The 24,691-nt window shown below is 41.6% G+C and overlaps 1 protein-coding gene across 1 annotated transcript; it reads right to left on the reverse strand.

The window, feature by feature from the left end:
* Nucleotides 1-800: 800 nt before the first annotated feature.
* On the reverse strand, nucleotides 801-24,208 carry TOMM70 (translocase of outer mitochondrial membrane 70). The gene is made up of 12 exons (XM_058823768.1): nucleotides 23,960-24,208; nucleotides 15,867-16,040; nucleotides 14,672-14,798; nucleotides 12,101-12,210; nucleotides 10,656-10,804; nucleotides 9,318-9,525; nucleotides 7,926-8,060; nucleotides 6,661-6,768; nucleotides 5,406-5,522; nucleotides 4,511-4,608; nucleotides 3,862-3,984; nucleotides 801-2,913 (listed from the first exon to the last, which is right to left on the reverse strand). Exons 1-12 carry the CDS (start codon nucleotides 24,206-24,208, stop codon nucleotides 2,760-2,762), a joined length of 1,752 nt encoding a protein of 583 aa, XP_058679751.1. The 3' UTR covers nucleotides 801-2,759.
* Between the last annotated feature and the right edge of the window lie 483 nt (nucleotides 24,209-24,691).

Consider the following 24,691-nt stretch of genomic DNA (forward strand, 5'->3'; position numbering starts at 1 on the left):
TGTTAGTATTGCTGGGCTGGTTAAAGCTGCTCTTCATAGCTGCAGAGTAAGTTACAGTATAGCTTTTCAGAGTCTGTTTGTTAGTTCCCTCTTCCCTTTCCATCTGCAGTTAAATCCTAGTAATTCAAGTCTCAGCCTAGGACCATGGAATATGCTGAGTAGGAAGGGGCCCATCAGGATCAGAGCCCAACTCTTGGCCCTGCGCAGGACATCCCAAGAATCACACCGTGTGCCTGACAGCACTGTCTCCATGAACAACAGGGACCATGCAGGATGAAAAGTAAGTTGCTAGACAATTGTATGTAGAAGCAACTTCCCAGAGTGTCCCTCTAGGATACATTTCTTTATCCAAGTCTTCAGTACTAGCTTCCTAAATTTCAACTTTTTTTTTTTAAATAGCAGTAATACTTGTCTCACTTCAAAGTTCACATGCACACCTGGTTTACAATAAAACCTCAACTGTATCAGCCATTCACAAAAAGTCCCTTTCATCACAGGGATGCAGCTGCATACACACATTAACAGGGCCACAGCTCCTGAGATTCCCAGCCCTCCTGGCTCGACTTCCTTTCCCCTGTAATCTCCAGCTCTCAAGATCATACCTCTGTGGGTGATGGAAGCAAGCAGAGATCAGATTGTTGATTCCATGTCTCCTCCTCATTCTTTCTTAAAGGTTGAAGTGAGAGAAGATGACAAGGAGTCAATTATCAGCTCTTACTAGACTTATAATATAAGCACAGAGCTCACCACTGCAGAGAACCCCTTCATCAAAACCTGTTCTTATACATGTCAGAGAGAGATACTTGAAGGTAGTATTTATTTTTTCAGTTTACAGGTGATATGTCATTTACAAAAAAATTACAGACAATGCATCCTTTCAGTGCAGTTTCAAACTAGTTGAAGAACAGGCAAAAGTCTGTGATGATTTGGAATGCTAGTAATTGACAGCACATGCTTTTTTCCCTTAATTGATTGGATGGGGTAAGGAATGGGGTACAGATGGGGTGATGAGGAGAAAATGCCAATGTAAATAAGGCCATGCGAATAAAAACTCCTTGGAGAACAGGACTCATCAGCCTGGCATATTTTTGTTCTCAGGATATTGATGCAGAGATTGGAAGTTGGAGAAGACATTTCACACTTGTTCCATTCAGTGCCCTTAGAAGCTGCCAGTACATTCCCATATCTTCAATCCTACACCAGTGCTATGATTTCTGATCACCTAGTGAGCTACTAAAATAATGATTAAATCTTTATCTCTACTCTCCACCATTTGAATACTCCACTGTAGTTGCTGGGAGAAAGGAAGGTCAAGTTGAAAATGCAAGCTGCTGCTGTATGGTGGCAAACTACAGACCAAGACAGTTTGACTACAGCATCAGTCACTTCTTTAAAGGTTAAATACATCAGACGATTCACCACGAACAAATCTATGATTTCAGGATGGAAAGAAGCCCAAACTAGTGTGTTGCAAATTAAGCTACATCATTTGCATGAGTTTTGTCCAGCCACATCAGCCCAGGGAAAGGCAAGATGGACTGACTAACTTCCACACCAGAAAGATCAACCCAAAGCAAGAGGGCCCTCTGTGAAGTTCATAACGAGAGGAAAACTGTTCATAATTTGCCCATCTGCTGTTTGCAGCACAATTGCTTCCTTCTACAGTATCTGAAATCTTGGACAAGACAGGTCTACAGAACAAGGAAATGAGTGCAGTTTACAACTCCATTATTGGAAGTTTGAGCCTATGCTTGGTTCCTTATCTTACTTAATCCTGCCAAGGGGCTCTTAAAAGGAGATCAAAACCCAGCAGTCTCTAGAGAGTGAAGAGACTTTAGATAGTCTATCAGCTGCTACACTTATGCAAAAGCATCAGAGATTACAAAGATTATATGCAAGCATGACCTTACCTTCTGGAGCTTGACTCCCAGCAGTGCTTTCTGTTCTTGAAAGTCCCCCTGAACCCTCCAGAACAATTTCCCATGACATTCAAGTAAGGACTCCTGCACAGGAATACATTCTTTCTTCCAGTAAAGTCTACACTGAAGCAGTGTTACTGACCTCCTTCCCCAGCCAACCTTTTTCCTAGCTCTCCTATGTAGTACTCTAGGGCTTTCTGGGGTGAGAATAAGGACTATCAAATTAATTCCCTAATAGCTGCCACAGGACTATTTCTAAGTAAGTTATGCAGAGGGTGGAAGGAGATTTAAGGGAAGATTGTGCATGCTTGCATATATTTACAGGTATCCTCTCCACATCTACTGACTTAAAAAAACCCCTCTATTATTAAAGTTTGAAAATTAATTTTTGCAAAATTAAAATCAACCCTCAAGGATTAATTGGATATAAAACCTATTTTACAGCACTGACTAGTATTACCTTTAAAATCAACAGGAAAAAACCCACATGCTGTACTATTATTTGATAAAGCAAAAATCGCCCACAACATAATCACCCAAAATGAACCAGTGTGAAGTTTTTATTTGCATGGCCAAAATATGTTCCTTTGGTTCCCCTGCAACTTTATTTCCCTTAACACACTCTAAGGTTTCTGCTGCAGAAGGAACAAGATGCAGCACTGCATACTTCCTTGAACAACCACTCCCACAACACCTAAACATTTAACAGATGTAGCAAATGACAACACCACGAACAGGAAAAAACTTAAGTTCCACCATTGAGCATGTTCTGCAACAGCATCTTTAGGGCTGGCTGAAGTGGGCAACTTCACTTTGGAAGGTCATTTCCTCCTTGTTTCTTTACAGTGTCGGTGGTTTCAATCCATACTTCTTTGCAACTTCTGTCTGAGCATAGGCAGCATCACAGAGTGAGTAGAGGTGTGCCATCTCCATTTCTGATTTGGCCAGGTTGATAGCTTTGTTGAACATTTCAATGGCTTTATCCAGATTACCTCTGAAATAAACAAAAATGTAGCCCAGTTAAGACTGCCAAAGCAATCTTGTCATCTCTAAAACATCCTTTTTCTTTCAGGGCTTACACTCTCCACCATTAATAACTTAAAAGGACTTTGGGAGGACCACCACAAGAACTTGTGGTGATGCTGAGTAAACTCAGAGCTGTTACCAAGCCTAAGCAACTAGGACAGCTGTGAAACAGCCTTCCTCTGGAGAGCCCCCATGGGTGATGGGGCAGAATAAAATGTTCTCCACAGGACACCAAGTTCACTACAGAGATAATGCTGGGCAACTGAATGAAGTCTCATCTCCCCTGAAAGGACTTAACATACAAAAGAGGAAAACTTGCACAGACAGAAGCACATTATTTAAGTAGGAAATGCTTGCAAAATTTCTCATGGCAATAGTTTAATTGTCTGTCCTTTAGAGGACTAGACATATTAAAGAGACTCTCTACTGTACTGCCAGCTACACCCCAAACCTTTGCACAGTTGCAATACAATGTTACAGAGCAGGGCATTCCTCTTTCCCCCAAGAACTGTGAGCTGGAGTCCTGTTGGCTGCAGGAGAAAACAGCACAGGATCCTCAGTACAGACAGTCCAATGTCCAAGGACAACATCAGGTACACACAAGGCAGGTAATGATTAAGGAAGTCACTTTAAGTGCAGAAGGGATGTATTTAAACATACACAGACTCCTCTGCACGTTGTCCATTAAGTATGAAATTGGTGATAAGAAGTTGTCAGATCATAAATCACAATTATGCCACAGAGAATGCATATGCTTTACCTAAGAGTTACAGAACAGAAATCAGGATTTTGGGTAAGAGCTGGCCTTACAGGACACCGGGGAGAAGATCCCAAGACAGGATCCATGAGGAAATTTTAAAAACTACTGTAACTTCAGAAGTAACTAAGAACTCTTAACACTGCAATTCAGCATTACCTTTGCACTTCAATCGTTCCCATGGTCTCGTATGCAAAATCACATTTGTTATCAATTTCAATGGCCTTGCTTATGAGTTCTAATCCTTTGTCTAAATCTTGCTTCCACTGGAGCTGAAGTAAACTACAGAAGAGAGAAAATTTCAAATTGGCTTCACATACTCCTCCCAAAACCCTCACCATGGTAAACAAAACCATCCCAAATGTATAATGTATTTAATTTCTAATGCAGGTACACAGCAACTTAGTAACTTCACAACTTTTAAAAACACCTATGTGAAAGTCACTTTCAATAAGCCACTTTACTGCTTTAATGACTCTAAACAAAGGCAAATTTTTCCCAAGAGGACTTGGTACATGTTGTTTTATGAAAGAAAAAACTTCAACACAAAGCTGAAACTAACAGGGCTAAAGGAAAAGTCAGAAATACTTCAAGCAGATACTCAATTAGCAATGAACACTGATGAAACTTTCCTGAAACTTATTAGCAGCTTAGTCAAGACAAAATATAGAAATACATTTAAGAGCACAAAGATGCTTTCAAGTTATTTTTCCTGGCTAAATTTCTAAACATAAGCATTCAATTCAGGGCGGTTCATCTAAATATGCCAACTGCTCTCGAGCACAAGGACTGCAAATTCAATACATACCCTTTATGAACATATGTAGTGGCATTGTCTGGCTCAAGGTCAATGCATTTATCATACATTTCATCAGCCTTGCCAAACTGCTGTTGATCAGTTAGTGCCTGAATCAAAAGAGAAACCTGTTTGTCAATAAGCACCCAAAGCATGCACTCTGCACTCAGCTACTTCTAATTAAAACTGTATTGACAGCATGAGATTGGATGTTCATTTATGGTAGAGCAGGCCAGGCACATCAGTTACCAGTTTCAAATTTGAGGCTTTTTGGAAAGCTTCTGTGCTTTAAGTGCACAATTTACTGACCCCACTGCCACCTGTAATGGGAAATCCACAAGCTACAAGCTGTGTGCTGTAAATAAAAACCATTCTAAAAAAACTCTTCATTTTTCAGATATAATTCTTTCAGAAGGAAATGTATATACATTGCCAACCTACTTAAAATCAGAATGTCTCATGCTTCCTACTAAAACCAGCAGTATGTTCTTATAGAATAAATTACAGTGTCTGTTACAAGTGTACTCCCAACAGCTGTTCTAAACCACTACATGCCAATGGCAGCAGAACAAAAACGTCACCCTAGTTCCACACATCTGATTCTCCAATCACCCAGAGAATCCCTGACATTCATCAGCTGAGATGCCACATACATGCAGGAAGGAGGGAAGCATGCAGGAATAACCTCTGTCTCCTAATAACCACCCTCAACTCTCATTACTTACACCCTGCTCCACCAGTTCCCCCTGTACCTCCTCCGCCCCAGAATACCCATAACATAAATGCAGCATATCTTATCTCAGCATTTAGCATCACAAATCTTCATCTGTTATCTGAAGAAATGTTATATCCAAGATAAAAAGTACAAGAGAATGCAGCATTTTCTTGAAGAGAGAGAAAAACATACCTGAGCATAGAGTGCATAGCCCTCAGCACACCTGGGAAAATTTTTTATGACATCTTCAAAGCCTTTCATGGCTGCTTGCACAGTCAAAGCATTACTTCCTGTATAAGCTTGGCGATACTATTCCAAGGGAAAAAATGAATGAAAAAAACATTAGGCCATCACCAGACTGAAAAAAGGCTGATCAGGCCTCTGCCCACCTCCCCAAGAGCTGCCTGCATCATAATAATTCAGTTATTTTACATAAGCTGAGTGAATTGGGATTGTTCAGCCAGGAGAAGAGAAGGCTTTGGGGTGGTCTAATTGTGGTCTTCACATACCTGAAGGGAGCCATGAGAAAGATGGAGAAGGATTTTTTACAAGAGTATGTAAAAAAGATTTTTTACAAGAACATGTAAACAGGACAAGGGGGAATGGATTCAAATTGAAAGACAGCAGGTTTAGATTTGATACTAGGAAAAAATTCTTGTAAAGGTGGTACACTGGAACAGTACCCAGAGAAGTTGTGGATGCCTCAACCATGGCAGTGCTCAAGGTCAGGTTGGATGGGGCTCTGAGCAATCTGGTCTAGTGGAAAGTGTCCCTGTTCATGATGGGGGAATTGGAATGAGATGATTTTTGAGATTCCTTCCAACCCAGGCTATTGTATGATTTTGTGCTAAGCTCCAGAAGGTGACAGGCCTGTACATCCTACCAAATCTGGTTTTGGGAACCTGTCCAAGTGTCTGGACTTGGAGAGGAAAACAGATGAAAGAAGGAAGTCATGAGGCCTAATAATTGTGATTGCTTCCCTCTATTTCAAATGCTTAGAAATTCCAAACTTGGCATTCCTCCTTGTTCACACCATGCAAAGCTGCCCTGACAAGATTCTTGCACACTGAGTCATTGTACCAGCTTGAAATAGTTTGTTTGCAATTTCTTGATGATAACCATTTTCCACAATAGTAAAGCTTTATTAAAATCAATTTTATTTGCTCCAATTAGAATCAAGATATTAGTTCCTCTCACAGAACAGAAAAAATGTTCTTCTGTTTGAACAATGAGTGTTTCAAAAGAAAAGCAGCAAATCCATACTCCAACTGAAACTGTTGCATTATTCCTTTACCTTATTATTAAAAGACAGAGATGTATGTTGCCCTACTTTCCTGTTAAATAAACCTGTTAAATAAACTTTCCTGTTGAATAAACCAGAGAACCAGAGTGTTTTAGAGAGCTCTTTAAAGCAAAAGCACCCAGACAAGCCCAGCACGTTACCTACCAGAGCGAAACACTTCTGTGCTTGCGCCAAGGCAGAATTGGGTCGCAATCGGATACATTCATCAAAGTCTTCCACAGCCTCCTCAATTTGGTCAAGCAGGATTTTCAGCTAGCCAGAATGAAAGAAAATCCTATTTCTCTATTTCATCTGTGCTTCAGACACTTACATGATAATTCAATTAGCATCAGTTACTGATATCATCTCCAGCTCAGTTGCAGAACTGTCTAGAAACCTGAAAAACCCATAACTAAAAATCACTGTTATAATTGTGTTATCAAAGCCACCAGTGAAACTTTTGCTACCTACACAAGCAGGCAACTGTGTAGGGATTGAGAATTCTTGCATTTTAGACTGTTATCATCATCATGTCATCATTATCACCAGTCTCCAAAATTATACCGTATTTTCTCAAGTTGTTTTGCCTCTCTGTAGCCATTATCTGTGGACTATTTGGACATTGAAACATTTCAGCTTTTCCAGCTTCTATTTCAACTTATTTTGATGGGTTGGAGTTTTTTTTTGTTTTGGTTTTGTTTTGACATTATTTTCCTCCACAGGAGCAGAGTTCACTTCATCATTCTCTTACTTTACTGTGAAGCTACAAATTTTCAATCTGCAGAACACTTTCATTCCCTTCAGTCAACACACAGCAGGATGTTAATTTTTGAGCACTAAAGAGGTCTAACAAATTCATGGAGAAAAACCTTGATCCATGGAAGTCTTCCTTACAACCATGATTCAGCCTATCTGCATAAGCTAGTGTTCCATTTTTACTTCCAGCACCATTCATCTTACAGGTCTGTGGCAGCCCAGGCTTCTCTAGAGCTAGAAATTACTCAAGGACACAGCAGTGTCACAAAGCAGAGAGGGATGAGCTGAAGAGATCCCAGTCCAGGGCCCAGGGCTGCAGGTGTTACCAGGGCCAGGTTACCTCTGCTGTACCAAATCTTCCTGCAGTGCAGATGCTGCTCTGCCATCCAGGCCCCTTCACAGAACAGCTTTTATCTGCTGTAAATGTACACAAGCCCCCACACTTGTAAGTCTCAGTTCATACTATAGAGGGCTTTCCTACAGCTATAGAAATTAGTTGCTTCTGCCTGACCTGAACCTCCAAAACAGCCTGAATTTTTATCCCACAAAGTTCCCAATCAGGAGTTCATATTTTTCTGCCACAAACAGTATAAAGCATCTCCAACGACACCATTTTTCCTTTTAGCATAACTGAAATAGCCAAGTGTTAGGATCAAATCTCGAGGGTTCCTTACTTGTCCTCGATGGTGGTAAACATCAGCATTCTGAGGGTCGATGTCAGCAGCCATGTTGAAGTCCTGGGTGGACAGCATGGGCTGCTGCTGCTGCATGTACATGCTGCCCCGCTTGATCAGAGCGTTGGCGCGCAGCTGCAAAACACAGCCAGGGAAACGTCAGCCACCCAGTGCTCCTCCTTCAGTACAACCACGAGGCATAAACTTCAGGGAATTTAGAGATTTTAGAGGAGCTAAGATTTTAGTTTGAGATAAGCTTTATTGGAGTTAGTGAAAATAAATGGGTAGGCCTTGATGAAGTTAAGAGTTAGTGGTTAAGTAATGATTGCTTGTGAACACAATGTTTGGTTAGCTGGGTTTATAATGAAGAATATAGAAGCTGATAAATAGCTTTTAGGAACATAGGACAATTGTAGGCCTCCTCTGTTCTGAAACCAGTTGAAGATGGGAATGGGAATTCTACCAAGGGTTCATTTGCCATATTTACATTGGAAAGGTAGAAAGGTCAGAACGAGGAAGACTTCATTTACTTCCTCACTTTGGGACCCCTCTCCATGAAGGGGACCACCGACCCATTTCGAGGAACAAGCTACACATGCTTAATGGCTTTTGAACTAATTAGCATACAGAGTGGGGAATGGGATGTACCAAAGTTATGAATATGCATTTGTATTTTGGGTATTCAATACTTGTATAGATAAAAGGACTCTGTAATCACCTGTAAATTGCGGTGTGTATTTGGGAGCTATCCCACACGCTGCCCCACTCACAATAAACATACACTTTCTAACTATAAACTGTTAGAGAGTCTTTGTCAGTCACAGTTCGATATCGGTACTATTGGATCAATATCCATATTTTTAATAAATCAATCACAGTCAATTTTTCATTTGACTAGTTTCTCCCACTGACAGGTTTCAATTATTCTAAGCAGGAATAAGTTTCATACTGACCCTAAATAAATGAGCTCCCTTACTTAATTTCAAAAATGTCAGCCTATGCTTCCATTTCTGTGGATTTCCAAGCCCCCCCCAAATCCTTCTCAATTCCTATGTTTACAAATACATCAATGTTTTTTGAACTAGCTGAATATGCAAGTGCAATTAAGGCTTTTCACTTATCCAGAGTGGATAAGCCTCCAATTCATTCAGCTTCCCTCTGTTCTTTAGTTTGTAGCACTTATCACCTTTAGTTTGCACTACTCAGTGCAGCTGTCTCAAAAATCAACAAGCCCATGAGAAAAACAGTTTGTCAGTAACAAAACAATAAATAAACCAGAATATTCCCATTAATACATCTGAAAATTTGGACAAACAACTTCTTGAAGTATATTGCAAGATTATCATCTAACTTCTCAATCCCAACTACAATCCAGCTGTGGGAGATTCTTACCTTCACATTTGCATCTTCCATGCTGATGACCTGATCTAGGTCTGGCTTGGCAGCACTTGCATTGCCAATGAGTAAGTAGAAAGTAGCTCGCAGAAGCAAAGCTTCTGCCATGTATCTTCCCTTTGCTTCAATTTCTTTTGTGCTTTCACTGATAATTTTGTCATAGTTCTCTTCTTCCATGTATTGTTTTGCTCTCAAATAGCCAGAGCTGTAAATGATGTAAGAACAGTTATATATATACATGCATTCACTGAACACTGCAATTTCCATTCAGATGTTTCATCAAATCATTACAAACACTAACTTGTGCTATACTTTTACAACACCAGCATAGTCCCATTGGAACATCCATTCCTGGATGGAGCCATCTTAGATGGAAAACAATTTCCACAAAAACTGGCCAAATTACATTGGAAATAAAGAAGAAAAACATTTTGAAGATTTTGAACATGAGCTTCATTTGTCCCTTGAGGTTTTTTTTCACATGAAGAACAGCAATAACCTCTGGTTTAAACAAGAGTGTGGAATTCATGGACAGGAAAGTGAAATGTTAAACCTAGCAATGTGCAGCTTGTATGTGGAAGAAATTATTTAATAGCAAAAAATTACAGCACTGCCTTGTTCTCAGCTGTATCCTGGATTCAGTGAATCTGCCTGCAGATCAGGACATTCTCTCTTACTTTAAAAAAAAAAAAAAAATCATAATGCTGTTTGCAATGGTTTCCAAACTGACAGCATAGCAATCTTCCAAAACTAATCTGGAAAGTAGCATAGTAAATTAAAGAACTATTTATGTGGTGCTCAGGCTCCACTAAACAAAACACAAAACAAAACCTACAAAACCAAGTTTTTCTATGCCAGAACAAACTTTTCATTTATGGGCAATTTGATTCCAGAAAGATAAAACACCATTTCAGCCTCAGTTGCTGTAACTGCATGTTTTCATTCAAAATCCCCCTTTTCCCAGCTCATCTCCTCCCTGCCAGTCCAAAGGCAAACTTGCTCTCTTCCTTGGAAATGATCCTTCACTATAAAATATTCCTTGCCCCCAAAGCTTCATTGAGCCCTCTCCAGTTCTCCTAAGATTTACTGTGATACTGTAGTAAATATTCAGCATATTTTCCCAGTCTCATTGTCCTTCTTCTGCTTAGTGCAAGTTTGGAACAAGGCAGTGAGCTTTCACTAAGGTTTCACTTGCAATACTGATATCGTTTATGTCAGAGGAATCTCCATGCCAAGTACCACACAAACAGCAGCACATTACACTGAGCAGAACATCCAAACCACTGAAAACTCAATTCCAGTACCAAACAATTCTCAACTGTACTGTACACTCACTTTTCTTTTACTTCAGAAGCCTCTCCCTCCTTGTCCTTATCTTCATCTGATTTCTCACCCTTAAGCAAAGGTTGGGAAATGATATCATCTGTGAAAGAACTGAAGTAGGATTTAATAAACTGTGGTGAGGGCATCAGAGGCTCCCGATTCTGAAACAGAGAAAGGAAATTCCAAGTCATTAGGTGGTGGGATCAGATGGGAAGGATGGAAATGGATAACAAACATGATTATTAAAGAAAAAACTGATGGAAGAAACAATGTATGACTTTCACTCTCTCATCTGATAGCCTGATGTTTTGGATTTGCTATTTTGATATTTAGGGATCTTTTAAGCTTCAGATCACAATGCAATACCCATCATCAGTGAAAACAAAGGGATGATTTTTGGGGGAAGGGAGATTGTGTCTTTCCACATATGTGGCTAGAAATAAGGACTCTTAGGATATCATAAGACATATACTAAAGCATTGGGTGTGCACATAAACTGGGAGAAAAATGCAAGCTGGTGATTTAAGCATGACCCTAAATTCAATCAGATTCTGAATGGCAGTTTCCTCTTTTCTCCAGCCTGTCCAAGAGAAGCTGCTGTCATTATTACAATGGAGACTAATGAGGCAATGCCCTAGTTCTGTGTGGAACTTGGCCAACATATTTTACCTAAAGTCCCAGAAGTAACACTTCTCAGGTAATCAGTTGTTTCCACAGCCAAAAAATACTTCTTGTTTAAAATAAACTGCACACAAGAATTACAATGCAGTCTCTCCTGCAGGACAACACTGAATGCACTCTTCTGAAGCACACCTATCTATGTCCACCACACTCATAACACTGTTGTCACCTCCACACTACACATTTATGTGAATTGCTATAGGAAAGAAATTCAGCATCTCAAAACCAACACAGGATTTCAGTACTTCAACCACCATCAAAACACAAACAAGAATGTTTTAATAACAACAAAGAACATACTAATATCTGTGCCAACCTTTTTGTAAACCTACAGTCACTTAAATTTACTGGTTCTGGCTACCCCTCAGCTTTCACAGTTCTCTGTTTTGCAGTTTCCAAACACTCATGCATAGATGTCTGTCTGTTCCAACACACCCAGTTTCCATGAAATTGCAAGCTCAGAAACGTCCTACATACGGCAGCACACCAACTTAGGGTGTCTCTTGAATGTCATAACAAATTCCATTTTTAAAGGGAAACAACTGCTAGAAGCAGATCTCTCTTCCCTGCTGAGGTTCTGAAAACTTTGGAGAGGTCCCACAGGGAAATAGCACTGGTACAATGGCAGCTTTGTAGGAACCAGTTTGTGTTGCTTCTTACACTTGAGCAGATGAAGACAGTGAGTTCTTTACAGAAAGTGACAGAATGCCAGCAAACCACTTTTCAACAACTGGTCAGGTGAAATAACAATTACTCAGCAGTATCACAAGTCCTACCTTGTACTTCTCTTTGGCTTTTTCTTTTCCAAGGAGTTTAAGAACTTTATCAGCTAATAACATACTTTGCTGGTTTTGGAAGGCTTCTAAAATGCAGACTGCAGTGACATCTAGGAAACAACAAAAGTGAGATTAAAGGAATTCTGATAGTCATTGAAGTACACTATAAAATGTGCCACTGAGTACAATGAGGCACTGCCAAAATAATACATGTCCTGTTCTCAGGCCAAAGCCCCTGTTTCCAGTTTGCTGTATTTACTGTATTCTTCAAGACACAAATTTGTACCCAAAATGATCTTCCTGGGATAAAAGGATTTCATGACAGTGAATGAAAAGAAATTAGATTTATTTTTCTGTTCATGTTTTTATCCAGAGACAAACACACTTAAATCAACAGTGAAAATATAGACCTCTATCAGGGGCTTTCACCCTTTTGAAACTTTGAGGAGAATAATTATGTTCATATGGTGCTTGCATTAAAAGTGCTAACACAGCTTTCCTTCTGGGACTGGTCTTTATTTTCTACTTCTAAAATTCATATTCAGTCCCATCACATCTCACTTACTCCTCAGTTTAAGAAATCTGCCTAAATTCTATCTCAAATGTTTCTGCTCACCTCGGTGACTTTGGAAGGGAGCAAGGAGAAATACCTTGCTGGCCTATTTGAAGTGCCAGCCCCTATCACATGGCTCTCATTCACACAGAGAAACCTCTGCATGTGTTAACCCACTGCTGCCCAAGTGACACTTCCCAGAGTGAAATGCACTCTTACCACTCACAGTTTCTCTGGACTTAATGCAATGCTACCATGGGTTTTCCCTGTTTTGTTTTCATTTAAATATTAGTGAAGATGACCAGAACCTGGACTTGAAATTCAAGCAGGGTGCAGTCTGAATATGCTTGAAAAGTAAATGTCTTGCCCTGGAGTTTTAGTATATCTCTCTAATTCTGCTACCAGACAGACTATGAAGCCATCACTTATAGAGAAACTGCCTGCACCTCTGGCATGGTCCTGAGGCACATCAGAGTCCCTGGGAAAGTATGGTACCCCCAGAAAGAATGTGTTCTACAAAGCCAGCAGACATTGCCCAAAGACTGCTGCACTCCAGCATTGGCTGCAGCAGCAGCATCCTCCCAAATAATACTGCCAGGGATCACTGGAGGAGTTTTCTGGTGGTAGTTCTGGGGTTTTGAGGTTTGTTTGGTTTTGCTTCCCTCCACTACATGGGCATACCCTACTTCCTAGGGTTTTGCTGGCCACATGTGGTTGGTAGGCAAAAGCAGGGTTATAAAAAAACAGTGTCTTTCAAAAAAAAAAAGGCAAGAAAGCTTCAGATCTGAAAAAACTGCAAGCAAAAAATCGAATAGAAATAAAGGCTGAAAATAATTGTCACTAGCATCACTGCTATTAACAGTAAAAAGAAGTTATATTTAAAACTGTCCTACTGTCACAGGGACACTTGATCTTTCCTTGGGGCTTTTATCACCTGGCAGCAGCATAAGGTTTGGATTTTGTTACAGCACCCTGGAAGTGCAGCTGACACACAGTGGTTGCAAAGGATGCACTAAATGGACCAAGTTGTCCTTTTCTAGTTACTACTGTCTTAAAGGGCATAAAGGCATTCTGCCAGCAAATAAACAGATAGATAGATAAAAATTTCACATCTAATTTACCTTCTAATTTGGCAGACCTAACTCTTGTCTGTTACACATAATGAAACTAATCTAACAGTTAGATTTCCCATTATCTGTCCTTCTGTGATAATGAGCACAGCTGAAAATCTCATTTCTCTTTTAACCTAACATCAGCAGGAATGATTTCACTTGATGAAATTTATATGGGTAATTTCAAGCAGTGTACTGTAGCTCAAAAGTGCCATGAGACAACACATCTGACCTGTAGTTCTTAACTTCCATGGCTTCTCAGTGACATCTTCCTGACAGTTCAAAATGTGCTCTGTTTACAAATAGCATTGGAAGGTCTGACACAGTAATTTCTTCTGAATACAAAGTATTAATATGAAAAAAAAATCAATCTGTTCTGTTTTCATAAACAATGCACCAGAAAAACATGCTACTGAAGCTGTTTTCCTTCTAATACCAGTCCAAAGCATTTAAATTACTGGTATACTTTTATTTCTGACCATGCACCTCTACCTGCAAAACCCTACATTTCTGCAGTAGTATAATTTCTCTAAAACAAACAAAGAAGAAAGTCTCTTTACTGCATGGAAATAGAACAACTGGTTATCCACTCAAGTTAAGATTAATTCTATCCTAAAGTGAAGGAGTTTCCTGGAAAAATAGTATCTTGAGTTGCTACAGTAACATCAATTTCTCAGCAGTCGTTTCAGATGTGAGCAGATGAGAGCTTGAAAAATGTGAAAAGGTTTCTTCTGACAAGAGAGGAGTATGTATTTGCAGCAGCTATGAATGGTTTTAAATACAGAATGATTACATTACTGCATGACTGTAGCTACAGAAGTGAAAACAAAACATTTCCAAAAGTTGCCATCTCCAAAGCAGCAGAACTAATTCCACTTTTAAGTACACACAGCATGAGCCACTCACCTTCTAAACATTCCTTCTTATTGTCTAGCTTCTCATGGGCCTTTGCACGTCTGAAGAGAGCTTTGACATATTTAGGGTTGAGCTCAACAGCCTTTGTACAGTCCTGTGCCACTTCTGTCCATTTTTGCTGTGGGCAGGAGAAGAGCACGGTGAGAGGGCTCCCCCAGCTCTGGGGTCACACACACCCAGCGATGGCTGCGGCTCCAGGGCTCTGCTCCTCCCTGCAGAGCCACAGGGAGGAACTGCCTGGGCACAAAACTGCCAACTCCTGCACCTGAAATGGAATTCCTACACAATACTAAAGTTTTGGTGTACAAAAATTTGTAAACCGGACAGTGTACAAATCCCATGGGAGAACATAATGAGTTGATGCAAAGATGCTTGCAGGAGGTAACACTGGGACTGAAAGACTGGTGTAAAACAGCTAGAAGAAAGAAGATGGAAATATAATGGAAGCAAACAAGTTTAACAAAGTGCTGAAACTATTTTTTTAATGTTATTTCAATTCATCAAAACAGGCTTTTCTAATACAGGAATCATATACATTTGGGATTCATTATGGCATGAATTTGTGCTAGACAAGAACTAAATCTAATGTCAGATTCATGTAAGCACAGTCTCTCACCTGATACCTCAGACTTTTCCACTCCTTGATACAGCTCACCAACTCGACCTCATAAGCAAATCCATCATACCATAATAAGCAACACTGGCTGACTTCTAAAATAACACCCAGTATACTCAGCTGTCGAGTAAACATTACTTCCCCATGTGCAAAATTTAGGTCTTGGCCTTTACTAGGATTTCAGTGATATTTTGTTTACATTTTGAAGTAGCATCCTTCCAAAATATCTGGCAGTTAATCACTCAAGTAGAGAGAAGTAAAATAAACTTATATACAAGAAAATTCTTCCAGAGAATAAGAAATTAAAACTTTGTCTTGGAAGAACAAGATGCATAAGAATTACATAAGATCTACTGAGTGTGGTCAACAGAAAATAATTTTATTTACATGCAGAAAAGTATGATAAGCTGAAAAAAGCTGCAACAGCATCTTTTGTGAAAAGAAAACATCATCTGTTGTGAATGCAGCAGATGTTATCACTTGGGACTTTTCAGTGGATGAAAGTGACAAAATACAAAATTGATAATGCTACTTTTTACAATAAACACATAATTATCTTTAATTTCTTACCAGTTGTTCATAGGCAGCAGCTCTGTTTTGATAGAAGGTAGAAAGATCAAGGTTTTTCTCAGGAGGACACAGGCTGATAGCCTCAGTATAACACTGAATAGCCAACTCATATTTTCCTGCTTTAAAGTACTTGTTTCCTTTGTTCTTGGCTGCTTGGGCTCTACCAAGAGGACTCTGAAAAAGAAAGTCAGAGGTCAGTTCAAATTAAAAAGGCATCACAGCACACAAGCTATGCACTTTAGGGCTCATCTTCAAAGATACAAAAATGAACCTGACTTGTAAACTCTAGCCCAGACTTCTGAAAAATCTCACTGATTTCAGTTCCTGGAAACACATGAGAATTTTCTTTTGCAAGTGTATCAGATAGGGGATAACCTTTACACAAGATTCACTACAATGATAATAAACAATGCACTGATTTCTGTTTGGAAAGCTGAGCAGACTGTAATCTTTTACATGGCTGGTGATCAGAACCAATGAGGTAAGTTGTTTCTCCAAAGGCTGAATGTGTAAAGACAACATTGCAATTCAAACAGCAGAGCCTCCTGAAATACATACAGCCCTAGAACCAGAGGTGATCATCACACTATGAATTAAATATGGAAAACACTTTGTGGAAAGACCTATTGAGCAAGACAAATAAAACCTGTAAGGAAAATGAAGCTGGTTTGCCTTTCATGCTCTAGGCAAATCAACTTTACAGCTGACTCCTCTACAGCTTCACACACCCTGCTTCCTGTAATGACAAGTGTTGGACCATCACCACCTCAGCAGGGGATGGGAAACTGCTGACTGGCCTGAGGCCCTGCTAAATGCATCTTTATGTTCTGCACCAAGTGTTGATGATCTGCATTTCTGCAGAAACTAACATTGCTACCTACCTGAAACCCCTGGATTTCCAAACCAGTTATCAAATCTTGTGCTTTGTAAGGGATTAGATGTAAAAATGTTCTATCAAAGAGCACTCAAGAAATAAGAACTGCAAAAGATTCTCACATTGATCTTCTGGATTTCTGCTCTTCAGTTACAGCCTCACCTCATGGACAACATTTTGGGGCATTTTGCCAGACCAAAATGAGCAGAAGTAAGGGCACAAATGCCATTCCACCAACCCTTCTGGGCAGGGAAAGACTGGGGGCAGAAGTGCCTTTAACAATAGCTGCAAGATTCACCTCATATCCCCTGCACTTCAGATCATTGAGGATTTGTTGGGAATTGTCCCTGCTGCTCTTTGACCACACTTCTGACTCCTCTACCCAGTTATCCCCTGCCAGGGCTAAACCGAACGGATACAGACAACCAGACAGCTAGAACACAAATTTGAAAGCAAGTTTGTATTTCAAAGCCCATTCCCCTTGATGTCTGCTCATTTCATCCCAACATGATCATTTTTTGCATCTAAGTGATTTACTTTAAAACTGAAAACCTGAGAGGAAGCCAGGACTTGCTCTATAATCTGTCTTTTAAGGTCTGAAAGCCTATCCTGGCAAGAGAGAATCAGATAATTGGTGCTAGTCTCAATTCCTACCTAAAATTAGGCATCCAAATAGAACAAAAGTATCCTAGAAGCATTCTCCTGAGGGAAGACTTACAAGTGAAACCATATAAGGGAGAGAATTTCTTAAATATCCCTACTGCCAGCAAAGATTTTCTCTCAAGTCATAATCACTGCATCAATCTGCACCATCTTTATTGTTCACAGAACAAGGCAATCTGCAAGGTTTTCAGATTTTTCTATTGTAAAGCTCCAAATTTAATTTGATAAAAGATTATTAACTTCAGCCCATACATTGTGTAACTCTATGCTACTCTATGCCAAAATTAGAGTGCAACTATTTTTACTGAGAGACAAGTAACTGTGTATCTGGTAAATTGTTTCTTTAAAACTTAACCAAAGTCTCAAAAGGTTAAATTTATTTTGAGTAGGTCCTAGATTCATCTCCAAATACGACAATGCTTTTCTTTTAACAAAGGGAAGGGTTATCCATGTGCTGCAGCTAAATGCATGCAAGTCAGCTTGAATTTTTCCTTGTACATGTCTAGAGCAAACCACATTAAAGATGCCCTTGTGTGAAAATCTTACAAAAATCAGTGCCATTCCTATTAACTTGGGTTGAAAAACACATTATATGGGCCATGTTGTAACATTCACACATGTTCCCAGTGTGAAAATGATTTAAAATTGCAGAGATGAAGCCTAACTGCAGCAAGGTTACTACTACTAACCTACTACTAGGTTACTATCAAGACTTCCCACAAGCCTACAAGTGCACACAACAGGGATCAAAAACTTCAGAGACTACAGACAGGATGCCCAAGTTATTGAAATCAGTAACTGTTATGAGAGTGAACTTTTAGGAACCATTGCAGGATCACAGACCACACACCCACTGATACAGAAATGAATCATGGAGCATCTGCTGACTCCCTGGTTACCCCCTGCTGCACCCATGGCATGAGGCAGGAAATGTGGGGTAAGGACTCACAACTTGGAGCACAGCATGCTCTCAATTCAATAAAGTTATTTAGCAGCATTGCCCAAGGCAAGGAAGAAATCAACTTGTTTGTTTATGCTGCCTTAAACTACACTGCTTGCTCTGAGACGTTTTGTTTCTGCGCCCTTACTCAAACTACTCTGCTGTAGCCCTCAGTATGCACCCAAAACACCACCAAATACAATGTATGTTTTTGTTTGGTTTCGTGGGGGTTTTTGCTATTCATGGTTTGCAGGTTTTCTGGTAGCTGTTTGTTTTTTAAAAAAAAGATATTAAAGAACTCACATCACATTACATGCTGCATTACCTTTTCATGACAGCACAAATAAGAAAAGAAAATTAATTCCTCACATCAGTTTCTGAAGGTTTGTCAAGACTTAAGTTTAACCCTTAGAAAAAATTTTAAGCATATTTTTTAAAATTCCTTCTCAATTGCTACACTGGACATACACAAGATAGTACTTAAGAGGCTGATTATGCAAACAAACTTCATGCACAAGTAATCAAAAACCTCATTCTTCTGTTTTCTTGCCAAATAATTCTACACATCATTTTCCAATTTCACTGCTTCTCCCAGCCTGACAGAGAGCCTGACCTGAACCATGTTATGTGGCACACTGGACACTTTTTATCCCCAAGGTGAAGGTCCACATAGAGCAAGAAAAACTCTCCAGTTTGTCATCTTCTGGTCAAAGAATCTGTGCAACAACCAAAATGAATGTAAGTTCCTAACAGAGCAACAAAAAAATAACTCATAAGTTATTTGCAGCTACACAAAAAATAACATCTCAGTACTTAGGACTGCCTTCAGCAACTGTTGCTTAACAAGGTTTAGAACAGAGCTTAAGCCAAAGGACACTTGTGAAATTGAGTTATCAGTTATTCAGGTACCTGAAGAAGCCGATTGCTAAGTGTCTAAAGAATAGACAACACTGGCAAAATTTTCTGAACTTCTAATTTAACTTCAGCAAATGTGCTTTTCTCACAAAATGTCCAGAAACTGTGTGCAAACAGCAACCTTACAGCAACAGACTGCCAGCTGCAAGAATAACAATGCTAAGTAACTCCCTGCAATGGCAGTATTGTTAAACTAGCTGTTCAGAACCTTATATATTTGAGGGAGACTGTTATTCAAAGCAGAACAAGAAATTTCCTGCCAGCCAATGATGGCAATGATTCACAACAGAAGCATGAGCAGAGTTTCAGCATTTTCTCTTGGTTGAAAAGGATTTGCATGAGCCCTTATCTGACAGATGACATGGAGGGCGACTACTGTTTCAGCCATCTTAATTCAACCTGCAAAAAAAGAAAGCCTTGGTCTAGGCATCTTTTTTGTCCTTTGCAAGTGAGAGAAGCCTCTTAACGAGATGAGGTACCAGGAAAAAAAAAAAATCCTGTTCTTTTCTGAATACCTATCTTTCCACTACATTTTTTTTTTTACTAAGGTTCATCTCAATTTTTTCAAACAAAGGCATTAACTGAACATAAATGGTTTAAAAAGTCTCTTTAGCACTAAAACCACTATGACAAAAAGCATGTTTACATGAGCTTTAGAAGTAAATTCAAAGCACAAGCAAGGATGTATGACACTCAGAAAAAAGGTAACGAAGTTTCCAGAACAAATTCGCTGTATTCGCAGTCACCTTCCTGTTAAATGAATTTGCCATCCACACCTTCCATAAATAAGCCAAGAGTCTAACAGTTTTACTGCTACTGTACACACATTCATGAGTTTTCTACACCTGTCCACCATAGCCAGCACGAAACAGAAGACTTAGAGTAGGTTGACAGTGAGATTTACTAAGCAACAGGTGCACAGTACAATAGAAATGACTTTTTAGTTCCTTTGCTTAGATCAATTTAGAGTAAGTACCAGCATGAGTGTATCTAGACTAAGGGGTTCAATTTGTTCATATCCTGATCTAATGTCACAGCAGAGAGAGAGGCAGCATTCAGCAATTGCCACTAAAACAGACACTGGAAAGAAGCCACGCTGGCTGGCTGCTGACCCCGGAATGTGGCACCACAAAGGCCGAGGAGTTTGTCACGTTCCCCCACACCGCACTCAAGGACAGGGCCCAGCTCACAGCAAAGTGTGCAGAGACAGGGACTGCTGTGACCCCAAGGGCTTTGTCTGAAACACACAGGGCCACCCAGCTGCCCTCCTCTCACACCAAACACAGGGTAACCCTCTCAGCCTGCTGAAAGAGTTAAGGGCTCAGATCTGCACTACCACAGAGCTGCAAAAGGAAATGATTCCAACTTCAAGGGGAAAAAATACTAAAGCAACCAACACATTACCTCACTGACTAACAACTGCTCACTCCTGTAAGACAAGGAGGGTATAAAACCTGTGAAGAATTTATCATGGAATAAGTTAAAAAAAAATTAATCAATTGGGTGCCAACTAAAGCAAAGCACTCCATATTTTAATTACACAATACTCCTTACAAACCAGGAGAGCATGTGAAAAACAACTGCTACTGAGTGACTAAAACACATTCCATCCAAATTACAAGAAACCATGACAATGTCATGAACAGATGCAATTTGGCTTTAGGACCTTTGAGCCATCCATAGATGAAGTTTTATCATCATCATCACTTAACTGGCCCAATAACACCAGTTTACTGTACTGCTAAGGAGCTGTGCTTACAGGAGAAGGAACCTCAAAAGTAGTTCAGCTTTTCCCAATATAGCACCTGTGCCAAGGGCTTCTGCCAACACAGTGTCAGTCACAGATCACACACTTGGCCAGTGCATCGATGGCAGGAGAATCCTCTGGTGCAGACACAGCCTGGGAAAAAAATGTGAGGCCTGTGCAGCAGGTAAAAGAAAAGCTTGAGCTGCATGCAAAAGAGTAACAAGTCAGAATAAAGAATAGGGAAGGTATAGGACCTTATTTATTTTTAAAAAACAAAGAAAAAAATTTCAAAGTAATGTCTTCAGAAACAGTGACCAGAACATTAAATGGGTACAGGGGCTGATTTAATGAAAAGCACAGAACAGTGTGAGTCCTAAGTTACATTTATGAGTAAAAGAATAGTTAGCTGACACAGCTGTTGGTAGCAGATTCATTACTGACCTGTGTGTTTTCCAAAGATTTTCCTCTTGTATTTCAACTGTGGAATGAATTACTGGCTCTTATTCACTATGCAGACTTGTACATGAAATCCAACTGAGTTTCAAAAAGTACCTCATCATGTTAGAGAGGCAGATTAATAAAATACAGGCAGTTTTACAAGTGAAGCATCTGCAGTGGCTGTATTTTCAATCATGGGTCTTATCACTAATATCCATAACTAATAAAATATGAGAGGAAACATGAAAGCTACATGGCATCATTGCTTTGGATATGAGTAACAGGAAGACAATCCTCCACACACACACAAAGCAGTCCTGGGAACTTGCAGCCACATTTCTATTCCTGATGCAGTCATATTTTGACCAGCTAGATTATTATCTCATGTAATCAGTCAAATCTGATAACTTCTGCAGCTCTCCTAAGCAACACCTCTCATTTCTTTACAGTATAAGTAATGATATAAGGTCATACCACTCAACTTACCCTTAAATGCACACAGCCTTCTAGCAATTCAAATTGTGGAGCAACACACAATATTTTAAATCAAATGCTATGTAAGTGTTTTAAATGTTTTAAGTGCTTCCTTCCTACAACTGCAGCATGACTACAAACTCCTGGATATTGCTGGAATTCAGAAACACAACCAAGAAACCCAGAGTGAAGGCACTAACAGGGAAGTCACTGCAGAAAGACAAAGGTCAGGAGCAGCCTGCAGACCTGCAGCAAGCACACTGCCATAAATACACCAGATGCTGCTTGCAGCCACGAGCCTCAGCTACCACAGTAAACAGTGTGAATTCGTCCTCTGTACACGACTTCTTCAGGACTGTTTGGTGCCCAGGAAGGAACAAATCAGTGCACTGAAGTAACTGCCTCGAGGTCCAGCAAAGGATTTACTGTGCTCTGGGAATGCCTGGGAGCAGCAATGATTCACCAGCTGGGGAAGTTGCCACCTTCCTCTCCACTGCCTGTGCGCCTGCCACTGCCCGCCCCACGCGTCAGTCCGCACCGCTGCAACCACCAGGGCTAGAATGGACTTCTCCCTGTCTCCAAGAGGTGATTCCTCTCCTCTTCCCATCATTTCAGATGGGAAGCTCAAACAGTCTGACAGTTCAAAGCATTTTGGGTGATGCACAAGAACGGGAGAGGAAAATGCAGTGTGGGATACTCTTATCAAAGGCCATCAGTTTGTCAAATCCGTTACTTTAAACATGCTTGTCACCTGCAACCTCACCTCAGTGATGCTGCATGACTGGCAAGGCACATCTGGGACTGCAGATGGGCATCCTAAAGGCATTTTTTCCAACACCATAGATCCGATCTGGACATGTTGTCCTTGAGTTTTTGCACAGATCATTTTATCTGAAAGTTCTCAGAATAGTAATTTACAACAGGATAGATGTATGCTTTGAGAGCATGCCTACTTAGGCAAATTCTACACTTTGAAGTCTCTGCTGCATGAACTGTGTGGCTTCTATATTTTCATGGAACATACTATTTCATTTTAAAACAATCCTGACTGTGTTTTCTTTCCACTCTGCTGTATACAGCATCTCACACACAACAGATCGCAGATTTCCTTTTCAAAACACCATTCCTGGGAGAAATTTATTCACAGCTACTCTAGACCTCAAAGACAGAGGTACGTTCCCCTCTCAGCAGCACAGATCCATGCTTAGCCAATTGATGAGAAGATGCATTTGGCAATGCCTGATCTTGGAACAAACTAATCCTGATCCCTGTGTGGCAAGGGCAGAACTGCAACCACGAATGCCTGGCTAGGAGCTCAGTGGGTCACACAGGCTGATCACAAAAAGACATGGAAATCTGGGAGCATGTCCAACCAAGGGTGACAAACATGATTTAAGGGACTGGAATATCTCTCATAGAAGCAGAACCTAAAGGAGCATGGCCTGGTCAGCCTTGAGAAGAGATGGCTGAGAGGGGACCTCATCATTATCTATCAGGATCTGAGGAAATGCATCAGGAGGATGGGTCTGGGCTCTGCTCGGTGGTGCCAAGCAATGGGACAAGAAGCAATGGGCAGAAACTGATGCACAGAATTTCCACATGGACATGAGGAAGAATTTCTTTACCGTGCAGTGACCGAGCACTGGAACAGGTTGCTCAGAGAGGAGTTTCCCTCACTGGAGGTATTCCAGACTATCCGGACACAATTCTGTGCAATGTGCTCTGGGATGACCCTGCTCGACCCCGGAGCTTGGATCAATGACCCACCGAGGGCCCTTCCGACCCAGCCTGTGATTCCGTGACCTGCCGGGCGTGTCACGCAGAGCACGACCAGGATGTCACCCGAGCTCCATCCCACCACACGCTGCTCCTCGCTGGGGACCGGCGCCCCGGCAGCCGCTCTGCGGTCGGGCCCAGCGGCCCGTCGGGCCCTGCCGGCGGCAGTTCCAGCCCGGCCATCCCCGCGCTGCCCCGGGACCCCGGCTCCCCGCGCGGCGAGCCCGGCCCTGCCGCCGCTCCGGGCGGCGCCGCTCCCCGCTCACCATCTCCTCGTGTCCGGGCCCGTCGGGCTGCCCGGAGCCGCTTTCACTGCCGGGCCCGGGGCTCGCCCGCCCCTCGGGGGTCTTCCGCTCGCTAGCGCCCTTCCCACGCCGCGCCGCCCGCCGCCCCCACAGATAGACCGCGCCGGCTCCCAGCAGGATGGGCGTGCCCAGGACCAGCGCCAGCTGCCATCGCGACAGCCCGCCGGTGCCGCCGCCGCCCGGCACCTCCACGGGCTTCGAGGCGGCCATGACGCCCGGGAGGAGGAGGAGAGGAGGAGGGAGGGTCAGCGGACACGCGGGGCGCGCTGGGAGGGCGCGGGAGCGCCGCTGCTTCCGCCTGCCCGCAGCGCCCCCTGCCGGAGCGGAGGGGCTCCCGCAGCCCTGTGAGGGAGCCCGGGCGGGGCCGGGCCGGGCGCGGGGGGCTCCCCGGGAAACAGCGCTGGAATGGCCTCGGGGCCATCCGTGCCGATGGAGGTCTGAGCCGCTCACACGAGAAGTGTCCAATGCTGGGCTCCTCAGTATCAGAGAGACGTGCAGCTCCTGGAGCGGGTCTGAGAAGGGGCAGCGAACGTGATTAAGGGACTCTTAAGACGAGGAAAGGCTGACGGAGCTGGGGCTGTTCGGCCTTGAGGAGAGACGCCCTCATCAATGTCTCAAGTGCCTGAAGAGGGGCTACCAAGAAGATGGATCCAGGCTCTTCTCGGTGGTGCCAAGCAATGGGACAAGAGGCAA

Source organism: Ammospiza caudacuta, chromosome 2, assembly GCF_027887145.1.
Source record: "Ammospiza caudacuta isolate bAmmCau1 chromosome 2, bAmmCau1.pri, whole genome shotgun sequence".
NCBI lineage: Eukaryota > Metazoa > Chordata > Aves > Passeriformes > Passerellidae > Ammospiza > Ammospiza caudacuta.

What these genes read in the sequence shown, in the direction of transcription:
- TOMM70 (XM_058823768.1), bottom strand. Translation starts at nt 24,208, where the DNA reads ATGGCCGCCTCGAAGCCCGTGGAGGTGCCGGGCGGCGGCGGCACCGGC. An exon ending in TTTACCACCATCGAGGACAA is followed by an intron (nt 6,769 to 7,925) that starts GTAAGGAACCCT and finishes CATTCTGGCTAG; the next exon opens with CTGAAAATCCTGCTTGACCA. An exon ending in GGAACGATTGAAGTGCAAAG is followed by an intron (nt 2,914 to 3,861) that starts GTAATGCTGAAT and finishes TGTTTATTTCAG; the next exon opens with AGGTAATCTGGATAAAGCCA.